Raw genomic sequence first — 15,616 nt, 5'->3', positions numbered from 1 at the left:
GGGGGGCCTTATATCCTGCGCTGCGTGCCAGGCTGTGGTGGTCATGGTTTCTGTCCCTTGCTGAAGCTGGAGTTGTCATGACAACCACCGGGACCTTCGCATTTCCCTGGTGAGGGAGCCGGTCCCTCAAGGCCGACGTAGGGAAACAGAGGTGGAATCTCGCTGGATCCCGGAGCCAATCGTCAGGCATCAGTGGGCGTGTCTGTTATGACCGAGAGGCCACCTGAGCACAGGGGCTCACCGTGTTTGCTGTTGCTAAGGCCGCTATCATCGCCAGCGCAGTGCAAGAGCTTGGCTCTGATGGGGATGCGCTCTCCTGATATACCTGTCATTCTTGCATCCCCAGAAGCAGACATGTCAGTAAAATGCATTTTTTCTTAATTTCTTCTAATAAACAGCCTCAGCCTCTCCCAGTGCCCACTGCGCTGGATCGGGGCGGGGTGTCACCAGTCTTTTGGGGGAGGGGGTCGGCACTGGATGAAGCTGCTGAATAAGGAAACTGTCTCTAAGCAGGAATGCAAACTCTAAGGAGGAAACCGTGAGTATGAGAGCTTGCTCAGCAAATTGCAGTGAAACGAACGTCTCATTTAATAAAAAGTGACAATTCTTTTGCTGTTGCTTAATCTATTTCCCCAACCAATCATTCAACAGTATAGTCTCCGCCCAGTTCACAAATCAGACCTGTCCCCACCCTAAAAACCCTTGATGGTGCCCCAGAGTAGGGGTGTGAGTGCATGCAGTGTGACACGTTCGCGTGTATGGCCCCCCCCTTGCCCCCCCCCCCTGATTATTTTAGTGGGACCAGAGTGAGACCTGGACCAGAAGGACCTGTCCGAGCCTGAGAGCACAACCAGAAGCGCCCTGAGCTGAGAATTCACGCCCCGCCAGCAGAGCAGAGACCGTGTTCCCACCTTCTGCCAGGTAGGGCTACCTGCAGCCTCCACCCCGGCGTCTGGCGACTCGCATCAGTGTCGCTGCATCCTTTTGGCAGCACAATTTATAACCTGAATTTCTGTAACGCAAAAGCAGTTTATCAACTTCAAGAATGTAACATGGAGAGGAACCGTAGAAGCTCATAAAGTGTAGAAAAATGCAAAAAAATCAAGGGATTTTTTTTTGTTCAGGAGAAATTTGTAAAATGTAGTGTGATTTTTGAATCGGGAAGGAATTTATTGCCACTAACAGGATGCTCTCAAATTGTGGGGAAAAAATACGAGATGCTTCAGGTCCGTCACCTGTCGAATGCTACCTGTAATTTTGGGATGGAAATTCCAGAAGCATCACATGCAGTGTGAATTTATGACAGCCAGTCTTCATTTTATCGGCATTCCCCGAAAGCTTTTTTAAGTGGCGTTTTTATGGACAGGGTTGGCAGCTGACACTATGCTAACTGAGGTGGGCTGGACTTTAGGGATCCTGGAATGCCCCCATATTGTTGGATGGCATACTGTATTTTTAGAAAGTCACCGATCGTCTTGGTTGCTTGGTGAGCCAAAAACTCCCCGTAACCTAATCAGGGGTAACATCTTTGACATCTGCGCTTCTAGAAGGACCCTTTGGCAACATCGGGTGAAAACAATACTGAGCATTTGTGCATTTGGCAAATGGTGTTAAAAAAGCACATGATTGATATTAGTGCCTCACTCCACCCCCCACCTCCGGCCAGCTCTGTACTATGGTGATTTATTTACGCAGACCCCCCACTCAAGGTCACTTCATGTTTTTACTTTTTAACTGTGTGCAGTGCTGCAAGCTCCTGTCAAAATTTCAGCTCAACCCTTTCCCCCCTCTTCTCTTTCCTTTGTTGTCCTTCCTCCAAGATTCCTTGGTGAGAAACAGCACCACCCCTGGCTCCACCTTCCTCTGCAGCCACCGACTGTTGACCGGCCTGCTGTCTCAGACTTTGCCCTTCCCACCTCTGACACACCCCCCCTCTCCGTTGGCAGGATGGAACGATCCGTGCAGGAGCTCTTCCTCAACTTCATGATCGTCCTGATCACTGTGTTGCTGATGTGGCTGCTGGTCAGATCCTACCAAAATTCGTAGGAGTGAAGATGGTGTGAAGCATGGAGTGGGGTGCAGGTACCGACCATGAGAAGAGGTCATGCAGGGTACCGCTCCCCCAACAGTAAACGGAACCCCATCTCGAATCTGACACCTAAATTTATTGTGTATCACTGTGACCATTTTCCCTCAAGCCTTTAAATGCATCAACACTTAAACTTCTTTAACTTTAAGAAAGTTAAACAAATGCATTCTAGCCAATAATATTTCTGTGCTTGTTTTAGTATGTTTTTGTGTGTTTTTAGATCATATTTGAGACGACATTCAGTTTATCTGCCTGTTTCGGTTTATTTTCTTGTACAGAAACTGTTAATTGAATAAAAAAGGCTGACTGTAATTAATTCATGTGCATCAAGATGCCACACTAATTATTCATGTTAATCGAAAGGCCTATCAGTGTTAGAAAAAGGTCTGTTTACAATTAGTGCAATAAAAAACAATGAGGTCACTGGTGCATTCTGTCCGTTTGTGATTTGAGCCAAATCACCAGTTGAGAACATTTAGGCCAGGAGCAATGACGTCTTCAGATCGGCGTGTCTACTTCAGATGATCTGTGCAGAACCCCCCCCCCCCCCCCACTGTCGGCTGTGTTGTCATAGCAACGCACTGCCAGCACCTCTTCATGTTGACACTGACACACTTTATTGCAGCATTCCAAACAAGTCACGAATCGGACACTTTTATGCGCCAGTTAACGTCGAAACTGTAAGCCATTCCATCGTTATAAGCCTGGAAATATACCTTTAGATGTTTTCTGGTTACATCAAACCAAATCTTTGGCGATCAACCCAATAACATTACATAAAGTACCATAGATACCTACTGCTCTTCCTATTTTTGGCCATGTTCCTGTTTTTCCTGTGTGGGTCTTCTAAAACTGCTGCTTCAGCTTGCATGCTTATTGATATGACAGCCTGGGTCCTCTTACCGCGGTCCTACCAGTCCCCGTCAGTGCTTAGCATCCGGGCCCCGACGAAGGTCTGCTCCAGCAAGCCTCACTCCCTCAGGGACGATCAGAGGCAGACAATTCAGGTCTGCAAAGTAAAAATTTTGTTTCAACCAACGCGTTGAACGTTACGTGTCACGGTCAGAGTACTGAAAACGTTGGTTAAAACAAAATCTTGGTATGGATTTTTACTTTCAGGACCATAAATGTCCACTTCCCTGTGTTATTTATTCATATTGCAAAAGTGCATCTGCCGTGCACCTGTGAGTGTGGCACCGTAAGCTTGAAAAAGCACGTTTAAAGATGTGTTACATTGGAGCACGCTCCTGTGACAGCTGTGGTTTGGTTCCTTCTGTCTTTCGTTACTTGTGCATGGAAATGTCCCTGTTTTACCGTGCCGGAAAGGGCAAAGTAACCTGGAAATGGGCAGCAAACACGGCGAAAGCCTGGAAGGCGTCGGATATTTTAGGCACTACCTGAATTCTCCTGCAGGGGGCAGTGCTACGGCACGAGCAGTATGTATAGACGGAGCTGTAACACAGTGCAAACACATGATCAGTCCGAGCTGCAGATGCCAGAGTCACATGCTGAGAGAGACATCAGCGGACATCGGGGTACGGTGGATGAAATCATGATCAGCACGTCTAAACGGAAATTAACCAGAACAGCAAACTCAGGTTGTCGTTCAACACCGGCCAGCTATAGAAAGTATTTTAGAAATGCTGAACAGACAGAACGGACATCGATAGAGAAGCAGATGAGTCCACTAGCACGCCCCACTGGCAGTGGTGTCCAGGCATGTTGGGACATGGTAGGAGGTTCATGGTGGTGGGCGGAGTCAGCGTGGGTCTTCGTGGATGGGAGTCTAACTGGGTGAAGCAGATTTAAAGCTTAAACCTAGCAGCCCTGCAGATTCTTCCTCTGCTTCTCATCATGATGCATTCGCATGCAGCTCTGCCCCCTGCCCTGTACCCTAACCCCCACCCCCACCCACCGACTGCCCCACTCCTACCCCCTCTCTGATTTGCTGCCCCCGGCCGCTGGCTCACTGCTCCACCTTCCAAGGGTCCCGGTAGCGATTGAAGCGTATGACCTGACAGTGGAACTCGGTGAGTGCCCGGGGCATGGGTGACACTTCCTCCCACTCAGAGCGGCCGCTGTGGTACACCTGTACCTCGTCCGTGATCTCGTCCGGTGAGTAGTCGCCGCCCAGGATGTAGATCTTGTCGGCGACGCCGATGGCGCCGGCGTTGAAGCCAGCGCACTCGAAGGAGCCCTCCCCCTTCCACACGCACGTCTCCGGGCAGAAGCTGTACACCTTGTACGTGGAGAGGTCACACAGGTAGAGCACGTCGCACACGGACACGGCCTTCACAAGCGTGGCGTGGAAGAACTGGCCAAACTCTGCCACCAACTGGCTCCACTGATCGGCCACGGCGTCGTATCGGAAGAAGCAGTCCAGCGAGGGGTTGAAGACGTCGGCGATCTCCACCTCCGACCCCAGGACGTAGATGACGCTTCCACAGGCACTCGCCTCGGGGTAGTATATGCCCCGGGGTAATGGGCTAACGCCACACCAAGCTCGGCCCAGGGGGTCGTAGTACTCCACATCCAGCAGGCTGCGGATGTTCCTGGCCCCCCGAGTCTTGCCACCGATAACATAGACGCGGTCGAGCGCCGTGACCGAGGTGTGCATGGTGCGCGGTTTCTGCATGGGTGGCACCGGCGCCAGGCTGTCCTGCAGGGGGCAGTAGCACCACACCTCGTCCGTGGCGTTGTGGAATGGCTCGGCTATATGGAGGCGTACCGCCCGGCAACAGTTGCCACGGCAGCCACCGGTGACAAACAACTTCTCCCCATAGCTGGAGAGGCTGGAGCCCGGCATGTCCGCCACGTGGGTCTGCGGGAGCTCGCGCCAGCGGTCGGCCTGGATGCTGTAGCAGAAGGTGTGCTGGATGTCACCGTTCTCCTCTGTCTTGTGCACGTATATGTAGCTCTCGGCCGTGGCGGGCCGGGCGTCCGGGTAGAAACCAGCGAATTCGCGCAGGCCAGAGAGGGTGCTGCTAACAATGCAGGCGCAATCCCCGTCGCCAGACAGCAGGGCCTCTGAGCCAATCAGCTCCTCCAGCACGTCTGCGGGGAGCTGGTGCAGCCGCACCCGGCGCAGGAGGCGTGGCAGGAGACGGCAACGGGCCTCTGGGTCGTGCCCAACCCAGAGAAGTAGCGCTCGCAGGGCTGCCTCCTCATCTGGCACCTGCAGCTCGTCGGCAGACAGGCACGTCTCCAGCACGCTGGCGCTCATGTCCAGGAAATCAGGGATCTTAGTAAGTGAGTAGAAGTCACGCGTGACAAACTCGAGGGCGCGCCGCTGCAGGCAGGCGGAGCCGTAGCCCTCGGCGATGGCCAGCAGCTGCAGGCAGTTGTGCAGCTCCAGCGTCCGGATAAGAAAGTCGCTACAGGCCTTGGAGAGCACGGAGACCTGCAGGAAGGAGGAGAGCTGGAAGACCATGTCGACGTTCTCCTCGGTGATCTCCATCTGGCCCGTGTAGGCGAAGTCCAGGAAGGCGCGGACAGCTCGGGGGGACAGATGGCTGAGGGTGACGCTGCCATCATCCCGCTCCCGCATGTTCACCTCGAACATGGCCCTGCGCAAGATGGGGGCGCAGCGTCACCTGCATGCAGATCCCTGATGCTGACATCAAGCGTTCAAGACCCAGAACAACTAAGATTTACTCTGTCTGTTTACACTATAGTGACACTATATGCATATGCATTCTTTTACTGCAGTTATAGCAGCTGTACATACACATTATTTATACAACACTATGTATGTATTGTATACCACTGGATAGGTGTACATTTACCACACATGTGTGTATGTGTCTGTCTGTGTGTGTGTGTGTCTGTGTGTGTGTCTGTGTGTGTGTGTGTGTGTGTGTGTATATATTGCAAGTAATTTCTAGCACTTTTTGGAACAGGTGCCAAACTGCATTCCATTGTCTGAGTGCTTGTACTTGTACAATGACGATTAGGTTGAATTTAATTTAGCATGTACGCATCATGTAATGAGTGCATGCATAACAGAAGCCCCTTTCCCTGTGTGTGTTACTTCCAAACACTGTCCCCACCCCCGGCCAGCTGCAGCTGCTGCACGTAAAACAAAGACTGAAGCAACAGGGAGGAGAAATGGAGACGGATATCAGTCATTTGGTATGAGCAGCAGGTGTGATGGACAGCGAGGACAGCGCTTGTTGTTGTGAATACTCCACAGGCTTCACACGAGAAGCTGCAGCTGTCTGCCACCTCGGGAGAGCCGTGGGGGGGGGGGGGGCTGCCAGTCAATTCTGTCACCTCGCAACATTCTGGGACACAATAGGGGGAAGGGGCCATGCTAGGCCGGCACCGGGGGCTGGGAAGCCACTCCGTACCTGAAGAAGTCGCTGCAAGCTGCCAGCACACAGCGGTGACAGGGGATGCACTCCCCCCGCACCAGGACGCGGAAGTCGAAGAGGACGCCCCTCTCCCGGAAGCCCTGGAGCACGCTGAGTACCTGCTGTCCGTGCGTCTCCGCCACCAGCACCATGGACCTCCTCTCCAGAGCCCCGTTGCACTGGGACCCCCCAGACATGTCCGTGTCGCGCCGTCCCCCACCTGGCTAATGCGGGAGGGTGGGCAGAGATCCAAGCAAGCCTGAGGCATGGGTGCTGTGAAATTACACTGTGCGTGTGAAGATGCGTGTATCTATTTGATCTTTTTAATGAATGACTGGGGAAGACAGAGTGTGGAGTAAGGCTACTACAGCGTGCCTGTGATCCAAAGGTTGTTGGTTCAAACCCCTGTGACTGCAAAGGGTCCCTGATCATTAGGTCCCTGAGCAAGGTCCTTAAACCACCCCCCCCCCCCCCCCCGCGTTGTTCCATGAACTGGCTGACCCTGTTTTCTCAAATCTCAATCTTCTAAATAAACGACATGAAGGAGAAAGGCGGCACTACTGAAAACAAGCAATTTATAAAGCTGGTGATACTGCTGCCACACCAGCCATCTTTCCTGTACGACTTCAGACGCATCTTCTTGAGAAACGCAAAGTCAAATAAATGACAACAAGCACCGCAGCAGGGAGACCATAATCTTGCATTCATGCAAGGACCCGCAGAATGCAGACTGCAGATTGCAAGAGAGACTGACATGTCAATGTGTTTCAATAAATTGTCCCACCATCAGAAAGCCAGTGAATTCTCAGATGTGGTTGTCTGTTTTCAAGGTTATTGTAAATTCATTAAAACCATCTTTTCAACCATCTTGAAACTCTCTTTCAGTTTCAATCTAGAAAAACCTTAATAATAAATGAATCTCCACAAAATGTTTAGACTATATATCTTGTGAATATTGTTTTACTCGTGACATACACAAGCTATAAAAAATAAAGGTAACCAAGGCACATGAAAAGACGCACAGGCACAAAGTCTGACATGGTTTTGAAATTCCTGTGTGATTATAAAATAACGTCAGGTAGTACTTTACTTACTCACGGTTTCAGCACCACGGACAGCAGCCGCTCCACCTTGCAGAAGGAACCGGAAGAGTTGGATACAGAGGAAGTGACGTCAAAAACCCGGGAAAGAGCCGCTGCAGCGCCAGAGGGGCGGGCACCGCTGGTGCTTCGCAGTGGAAATGCTGATTGTCCATGTCTTGGTGTTTGCCGTTTTCCGGCAACATTGCCAGCCGTTTAAACCCGTGTGTCGCTTGCAGTTCAGTATAACTTACAGAAACCACACATATGTACACCTCACGATAACAAATTGCGCAACTGTATTAAATATTTGTATTAAATATTCACAGTTGCAGTATGAACTATATTTCATAACAGAAAACTTATGCAAAACCGATAAAATCGGTAAAATCAGACACGTACGTCGGGTTTACTCTGGAAAACGAGCGTCTGAAAGTAATTCATTTAAGTCTTCATTCTGATTTTTGTACTTAGGAGTTTTGAGGATTCAAGTTATTATTTCTTAATTCTAGTGTAACATTATTTAGTGAGGACAGTATTCCACTTTCATCTGACAGTTGCTTATTTGCAATCGCTAGCAGCACAAGCTCCTCCTTTCAGTTCAGAAGACAGATGAACAGCTTATCGGTTGAGAACATGCACAGTATGAGAAAAAGCAAGCGAAAAAGCACGTATTCGCCCACAAATTTATTTGCTTATCACTGTACGTACAATAGCTGCTAATAGGCAAATACAATACTTAAATGTCAATCAATCGTTTGACGTGTGTGCAAAGCAAATGTAGTGGCAAAATTAGATACAATGCTTTTTAAAAGCAAAATGCAATATATTCGATGGACACAATCTTCAGAGAAATGTAAGACACAAAACTTTAACAAAAAGCCTAACTTCCAGAGTTTCTGTCTATCCAATCTATTGCATATGAACGTTCTGAAAATTAAAGTTCTTTACTACACCACACACAGTTAATAGGAAAAGTTACAAAATGTGCTTAATACGTCATGTTTGATATGATGCTTCCACGTAAAACAATTATAAAAATATTTTTAAAACCTTGCCTACGGAAACCTGCAGTAGCGCAGAAATGCATGAGGTTCCTGTAACATCACATTTTAAAAGTTACTACTGACATGTGGTTGAATAATTAAATCAAATATTTGCACCAAAGCAACGGTAAACTATAAGCGTATTGGCTAGAAAAATGGTGAATTATTGCTTTGGCTGACAAAGAGCAAATTATTCTGCAGTTTTCCATCTATACATAACATATATTGGTATTAAACAATCATAACAATCTATCACAATAACATCCACAAATAGCAGAACATCTTTAAGTTCCTGTTCTCAAATTATATTCTCACTCTCTCCTTCTTCGTTTTTGTTTTTTGGCAATGAAATACCATAGTTGTGTCTGACAGTGACACACTGGAACATGTGATCTTTGGATTTATTTAATTCCAGAAGTGTGACAGTTTCACAGGTGTGACACATCCACAGCTCAGAAGCGTATCTGCACGCTAAGGCTTACAGACGAAATGTGTCATGTGACTGGCTCATGGGAGAAATGAGAGTGCTCCCTGATTGGCTCAGACAGAGCGCCATGCTCGCGATCGCACAATCACCAATGTCGTGAGGGCTGCTGGTAGAGCTTAGGATTGTGGGAAGGGCAGGAGGCCAGGAATCTCCCTGTAGCGTAGATGTGTGACCTGTTGGCAGTGACATGAGGGTGGATGGGAGGGATGCAGCCCCAGGTTCGAGCTTTGCAGGTGACTAGAGCGTGATCATGTGGAGGTCGGAGGCAGAGAAGTGGGGGCACAGGGCTGTGTCAGGGTCCCTGAGCAGCTTCAGCACCATCTTGTGGAACTTGTCACGGATGCGGTTGAATTCCATGATGTCACGGGGGTCTTCCTCCATCCAGAACCTGTGAAACTCCTGCATCAGATAACCTGCAGGGCAGAGAAGCCTTAAAACAAGCCAACTCACCGGGGAACCATGTCAGAACCTCTTTCACAAACTTGGACTTTAGTTCAAAATAACTGTGATTGCAGGCTACAGATACGCGTGCTGCCTCAAGGTGGCGCTGCTTACAGAAGGTCTGCTGGAAGTTTGCTATGCTGGGCATCTCTGGGGCCACGTTGTACAGGTGGGTCTTGAGGGCACCGCCCACCAGCAGCCTGTAAGCCAGGTCCGTGATGTTGATACCCACGATGGCGAAGGAATACCTGCACCGGTAAAGTATGGGATCAGAAGCAGTGGGCGTCCATGTGACTTGGAGCGGCCTGTCATTCCCAGATCACTCACTCTACATTTCTGCTGCCCTTCCTGCTCTGATGTCCCTGATGCTGCTCTTTATGCGGCTCAGTGAATCTCAGCTATCGATTCTGGCTGAGGAAATGCAGGCCTGTAACATAGCCACTTGGCGCAATATCTTCTGGGGAAACCGGACCCCGGGCTCCACACTCCGCTAATGTGTTTGTCTCATGTGGCTGAGACAGAGTGATACCCCACACATACTCGCAGATGCAATCGCCTGCAACTAGCCTGACTTTCTGTCTGATCCAGGTGCTAATCACAGCCTGAACCAACATGAAAGGAGACAGAAGATAGGGAGCTGGATGAGAGCATGTTCTCTGCTGTCTGTGGCCCGCCTGACATGCTGTGGTCTGGGAAACGACCTACTTATCACAGAGCATCAGGCTGAAGAAGCACTCAAGCTACTGCTACAGGAATGTAGGTAGGCAGATAAAGGCGGGGCTTAGGTGACCAGTGGGTGGGGTTATCAGGCACCCTTACCCAATCGCTTTATCCAGCTGGCTCTTCTCCCACTCTGCCTTGCTCATCTTGCTGTGAAAATCAAAATACATTATGCAGCTGAGGAAGAATGACAGAACTGCGTCACGCTGCACCAAAGAGAAGAAACGCTGATTAAACAACAGCGAGGGCAGACATCTTTCATAAGGGCAGGATATATTCTCATAAACTTCCTGCTGCTCTTACTGAGCCATAACTCAAACTCTGCACTTGCAAAGGAAATGTTTGTTGGCATGTAATAGCGTTAATAAGAAATGTGTTGGATACGTATGACAGAGAACAGAAAAATAAAAATGTGTGAATGAAATAGCTGTCCCTGCAGAAAGTCCAGCGTGAGATGTGGAGAGATGTGACGGTCATGATGGCGGTGTGTGTTTGATGACGAACAGCAAAGGTTAAAAAAAGCATTTTTCTTAAATGTGAAAAAACATGCAGGAAATGAAAAGGCAAATGATGTAAACAAAGAGAAGGACGTGTTTCCAGACATCCATCCGTTAATCTTCTGTATCCACTTGTCCTTTGCAGATGTACATTAAATTTATACATGAAACTGCGTGACGGCTGAGTGAGGACAATTCACAGGACGTCCACCAGGGGGCGAGAGGTGAGACTGACCTGCTCTTTGGCTGCTGTGAATCGTGGAGCAGCTGCAGGGCATTGGCTCTGTCGTGTTCTGCGTAGTATCTGTACAGCCACAGGAGGAAAAAAAGGGGAAATCAGTGTGACCCAAGGAACCACATCTGGCTTCACACAGCAGCCTGAGCAGCCTGCTTCTGCAGTGCTGTGGGTACTGAGCAGGGCTAAATACTCATTATTAAACCACCAAGGCCTGTTCGGCTGGTCCGCCTTTAACCACTCTTTGCTTTTTAAAATTTACATCTTTAACCACTAAATTGCACCCTTTTAGTCTTTAGCAGTCTTTATGCTACGCAGGTTACATAAACTCGTTAATTTGTCTTCATTAGGGCTAATTGAAGGCACGCTCACAGGAGATTAGACAGGCCCAGTATCCCCATTCCCCGGAAGTCCGTCTTGGGGTCGTTGCCTTGGAAACCGATGTCACACCACTGCTTGGAGATACGGCCCGTGAGGGGGGTGTCTGGGCATAAGCACTTCCACAGCTGCAGGGGGACAGTGGAAGGACACAGTCAGCTGGATAGCGGCAGGGTGTGAACACTGTTAGCATGTGATCCAGCTGCGTGTGTGTGTGTATCACACTGTTAGCATGTGATTCAGCTGCGTGTGTGTGTGTGTATTGCACTGTTAGCATGTGATCCAGCTGTGTGTGTGTGTATTGCACACTGTTAGCATGTGATCCAGCTGCGTGTGTGTGTGTATCGCACTGTTAGCATGTGATCCAGCTGCGTGTGTGTGTATTGCACACTGTTAGCATGTGATCCAGCTGCGTGTGTGTGTGTATCGCACTGTTAGCATGTGATCCAGCTGCATGTGTGTGTGTATCGCACACTGTTAGCATGTGATCCAGCTGCGTGTGTAAAGCACGTATTTCCCACCTTAAGCAACATCTCCTCATGCTTTGGGTTCTCACAGTCATATGACTCCCGGCGTAGCCTCTCCACCTCTACCACCAGACTCCGGTAGCCCACAATCTGAAAGAGGCTGGCCTGGAGAGAGACCCCCAACCTGTGGAAGAGCAGGGATGGTGCCACCACATGATATGGATGTACCATGCATGCTATACCTACTGTTCCTCCTGTAGAGCATCTCAGAAAACCTATAGCCCAGGACGTTGCTTACTGTGGGTTCGCATCAGGGTTGATGTTCTTCAGGGTGATGATGTCATCGATTATCTTCTCCACCGAGTCCAGCTGGGCACTCACTGCAGTCTGCAGGAGCTGGAGGAGGTGACACAAACAGGTGACTATGCAGTGCTGCCCCCTGCAGGCTGCCCCTATGACCGACACACCGTGACCCCTGACGGACCACTCACCTCACTCTTCGAGAATTTCAGGGAAGACTCTGCAAAAGCAAAGATTAAAATGTTCATATCAACTTACATTTAATTTATTTTGCAGACTGTTTTATACAAACCAACATGCACATTTTTGAGAAAGGAGGGTCAGACAGTCCCTGGAACAATTGGCCCCACAGTGAAAGCACTTTACCGCCCCTGGGACTTGAACCAACAACCTTCCGATGATAGTCACTTCATCCTTACCCACAGAGCCATGCAGCCCTCTATGACATAACCAAAGGTTTGTTTTTCCACTTAAAACATTACAACAGGAGACGTGTAAGAGAACAACACCGGCTGCAGGGGGACCACATGGAAATGCGGCAGTGGCACTCACCGATCTTCAGCGTCCTGCGGGCGCCAGGCTTGTTGTTGTGGCAGATCCGCTGCAGCTCGCAGCGACCCGTAACCTTTCGCATCACGAACTTGAGTGTGCGCCACAGGAGGGCGCAGTACAGGAACAGGAAGAACTGCATCAGTGCCCTGAAATGGGAGGAGGGGGGGGCACACATTCATGCTCAGCAGGTCACAGGCAATCAGATCATGCCTAAAGAAAATGAGACTACATCACTATGGAAACGCAAAGGCAGGGAGGGGGAGGGGGGCTGCTTTTTCACCTGAATTATTTACCCATCTGACTTTTGCAGAGGGGATGACTGAAGTTTTGCTTCACTGGCCAGTGAAGAGTGTGAAGCATCTGAAAAGCCTCCTGCCTCTGTACTGATGCGAGAAGATGAGCAGCACTGAGCTAGCTGCGCCTTCCAGCGCGCGCTGGGCCGGCACCCATCTCTGACACGCCGCTCCACATTCGGGTTATTTTTACAAGCCCTTCGTCCCAGAGCACGAAGAAGACTTCGGTGTGAGCTGCGCGACAGACTGGCATGATGGCTCGTGTTGCGAGCGTAAGTAGGACAGCCTGACAAATGGAGTGCCATCTTGGGGCATGGCATGACCTTGCAATGCAGCAGGGGGCGAGGATCGGGGAATCGGGACGTGGAGCAGACTGCGTCCAGGCTACCAGCATCCTTCACCCACCCACCGCAAACATATGTTCAAATACATCACAGGTGTGATGCTAATGTGTTATTCTCTAGCCCTAATTACTGATCTCAGGTTTAATCTACATTCTCTACATCTGTTTGATTTTTTTAAGTAGAGAGAATGTCACATGACTTCCCTCAAAAGCAGTCCATATCTATATGCCAAGAAAGTGTGCTCAGGGTTTAACTTTGTGCAATCTAACCCAAATCCGTTTTGAATCTGTCCTGGTACAACTGGGACTGCAGATTCGAGGATGGTAGGGTCAAGTGCAGGGGTCCATTGCCAGCTGGAGCCTGGCACATTGTCTGCGGTGATGCCTTCTGTCCCGCAGAAACAGGCACAACCGCATTCCTCGTGACAGCTTCATCACGCACTCACCATAAATAAACTACGGCTCCTATTACTCAGAATCCACAATAATCAATTGCCTTTGTGATCCAGAGCAAAATGCATTAAAAACATTCCACAAGGAGAAGTCACGTGGGAGTTTGGTCAATTAAGCCTAGGGGTGGGGGTGGGGGGGGTCCGAAGTCTGGGACATGCGCAGTGTAAACAGAAATTAATTCACCATATAAATAAACATTATTCCAGCAGCATTAAACTTAATAGCACATCATAATGCAGTGGTGGAAGACGGTAGTGTCATTTTATAAAATAAATGTATATTGCATGTTTTCAACGGCAAATTTCAAATTCAAAATAATCCTTACAGAGACAAGGCAAATATTAGCTGATGGTAATTTATAATCTTTAAATCATATCTAGAGACTAATATACGGCGCCTACCCTTTAATCCGCGGATAAAAATGACACATTCACCTTTTCATATATATTCAAATGAAAGCCAATTTAATAACCGTGGTTTATGCTCTGCTGTTACTGACATATTGTCTTTTTCCAAATATGAAGGTTTGTCATTCTCATTCCCGTGCACTGAGATTAATAGTTTTTTTAACTTGTTATTTTAAGCGCAAGACAAAATGACGGAGCAGTATAATATGAAAGATAAAATAAGATTTATTAAAACAGATTTATTTATTTTAAATAAAACCCACATGAACTAAAAATACCATTATGCAATAAAACGGCACCTCGCTGGTTTTGTCTCCATGAAGATGCAAAAGAGACCTACCTCAGAAAATGCTTCATTTTGTCCTGCTTGCCTCTTCCTGCCCGTCTCGGTTTCCTCTAAGATTCAGGTGTCAGTCTGCGCTCCTGCACGGTACATTATCATTAAACGGCTTGAAATTGTGAACAGCGCTTACATAACATGCATCTTAGACCCCCAAAAGCAACAAGCTTTCATTTCACTGCATTTTTTTCACCTTGGAATAAAATTCCCGGTAATAATCTGCCTCGTTAAGTAAGCGCCCAACATACGAAACACGCCCGTCGTGTATTTTGCGGCGACTTGTGCGGAGACCCGACCTACGCCCTGAAAATATTTATCATTTTCATATTACTGTATGAAGAATGACCTGCGTATGTTTTGTCCCTCTTACATTTCCCTAACGCGTGTGTTTTGCATCTCGTAGCCGTTCTTTAATATGATGTATAACGGAATAAAATCCGCCGCGCAGGCGTCAGAACTGAAGTATATATTAAAATACGCACGTATCACAAAGTGTAATTCATGCTAGCGGCCAAACCAGGATAATCGTCAGACGTCTTGCAGAAATGCCGATTCTCTTGTTCTCCCCAGTGATGCAAACCAATGCCAGAAAGATCGGTGATGTGCTGGCATTTGAAGGTAATCTAAAGCCTATTCCATATCCCAAGCATGATGAAATGCCCTGTTTTTACCTCCGTTGCGGATCCTGCGGGGAAATGCGCTGCGTTTCCTTTAATCAGGTTCTGGTCCCCGTCTCAGTGTTTTTGCATTATTGTCACGTTTTGCTGTGTCCCTGACCGGATTTCTTAGCAGGCTCAAGTGTAACCTTCCATAGACTTTTGATCGATACGCTGTTCAGAATGCTGTCATTTCACGTTTTTAATTTTCCCCCCTAATATACAGTAATATTTGAGTTGTGGCAGGTCTTAACACAATTTTGACTTAAATGCAGTAATGATTCCAGTTTGTCCACTTCTTGAACAATTGCCCTTTGGTTTTACTGAGATGTACGACAATGGAATTAAGCGGTCCCTGTGCACGCGCTATTTCCTAGATTAAAACGCAAGGATCCGTATTCCACCAGTCAGTTTTCCATTCGACTAGCTGCCCTTCAAAGTCCACACTAATGGGGCATAATATTTGTGCAACACGTAAAAC

General features: G+C 48.4%; 3 protein-coding genes and 1 long non-coding RNA gene across 16 annotated transcripts; 2 read left to right on the top strand and 2 right to left on the bottom strand.

Moving 5' to 3' along the window:
- Positions 1-777: 777 nt before the first annotated feature.
- LOC125711988 (sarcolipin) lies at positions 778-2,512 on the top strand. Its single transcript, XM_048981557.1, has 2 exons — positions 778-921; positions 1,821-2,512. Exon 2 carries the CDS (start codon positions 1,948-1,950, stop codon positions 2,044-2,046), a length of 99 nt encoding a protein of 32 aa, XP_048837514.1. The 5' UTR covers positions 778-921; positions 1,821-1,947; the 3' UTR covers positions 2,047-2,512.
- A 171-nt stretch (positions 2,513-2,683) lies between these two features.
- On the bottom strand, positions 2,684-7,591 carry kbtbd3 (kelch repeat and BTB (POZ) domain containing 3). 10 transcript variants are annotated; one of them, XR_007383304.1, is made up of 5 exons: positions 6,439-6,897; positions 4,023-5,655; positions 3,752-3,879; positions 3,487-3,541; positions 2,684-3,098 (listed from the first exon to the last, which is right to left on the bottom strand). XR_007383304.1 is itself a non-coding variant. In XM_048982469.1 (4 exons), the coding sequence occupies exons 2-3, from the start codon at positions 6,636-6,638 to the stop codon at positions 4,056-4,058; spliced, it is 1,800 nt and encodes a 599-aa protein (XP_048838426.1). In that variant the 5' UTR covers positions 6,639-6,665; positions 7,536-7,591; the 3' UTR covers positions 2,684-3,879; positions 4,023-4,055. The 10 variants fall into 10 exon arrangements, 7 of the variants coding, with proteins under 7 accessions (XP_048838426.1, XP_048838429.1, XP_048838427.1 ...); XR_007383302.1 differs by having other exon boundaries at positions 3,487-3,879; XR_007383303.1 differs by having other exon boundaries at positions 2,684-3,541.
- A 601-nt stretch (positions 7,592-8,192) lies between these two features.
- LOC125711801 (ELMO domain-containing protein 1-like) lies at positions 8,193-15,573 on the bottom strand. Of its 4 annotated transcripts, none has more exons than XM_048981108.1 (11): positions 15,151-15,573; positions 14,480-14,562; positions 12,644-12,789; positions 12,283-12,311; positions 12,090-12,187; positions 11,846-11,975; positions 11,319-11,452; positions 10,947-11,015; positions 10,314-10,364; positions 9,609-9,742; positions 8,193-9,466 (listed from the first exon to the last, which is right to left on the bottom strand). In XM_048981108.1, exons 2-11 carry the CDS (start codon positions 14,494-14,496, stop codon positions 9,291-9,293), a joined length of 984 nt encoding a protein of 327 aa, XP_048837065.1. In that variant the 5' UTR covers positions 14,497-14,562; positions 15,151-15,573; the 3' UTR covers positions 8,193-9,290. The 4 variants fall into 4 exon arrangements, with proteins under 4 accessions (XP_048837065.1, XP_048837064.1, XP_048837067.1 ...); XM_048981107.1 differs by lacking the exon at positions 15,151-15,573 and adding an exon at positions 14,962-15,144; XM_048981110.1 differs by lacking the exon at positions 15,151-15,573 and adding an exon at positions 14,826-14,934.
- On the top strand, positions 10,078-11,427 carry LOC125711802 (uncharacterized). The gene is made up of 3 exons (XR_007383107.1): positions 10,078-10,250; positions 10,857-10,935; positions 11,297-11,427. It is a non-coding gene; the product is annotated as an uncharacterized LOC125711802 (long non-coding RNA).
- Positions 15,574-15,616: the final 43 nt, after the last annotated feature.

Source organism: Brienomyrus brachyistius, chromosome 17 (assembly GCF_023856365.1).
Source record: "Brienomyrus brachyistius isolate T26 chromosome 17, BBRACH_0.4, whole genome shotgun sequence".
Taxonomy (NCBI): Eukaryota; Metazoa; Chordata; class Actinopteri; order Osteoglossiformes; family Mormyridae; genus Brienomyrus; species Brienomyrus brachyistius.
This window is presented reverse-complemented; position numbering and strand designations above follow the sequence as displayed.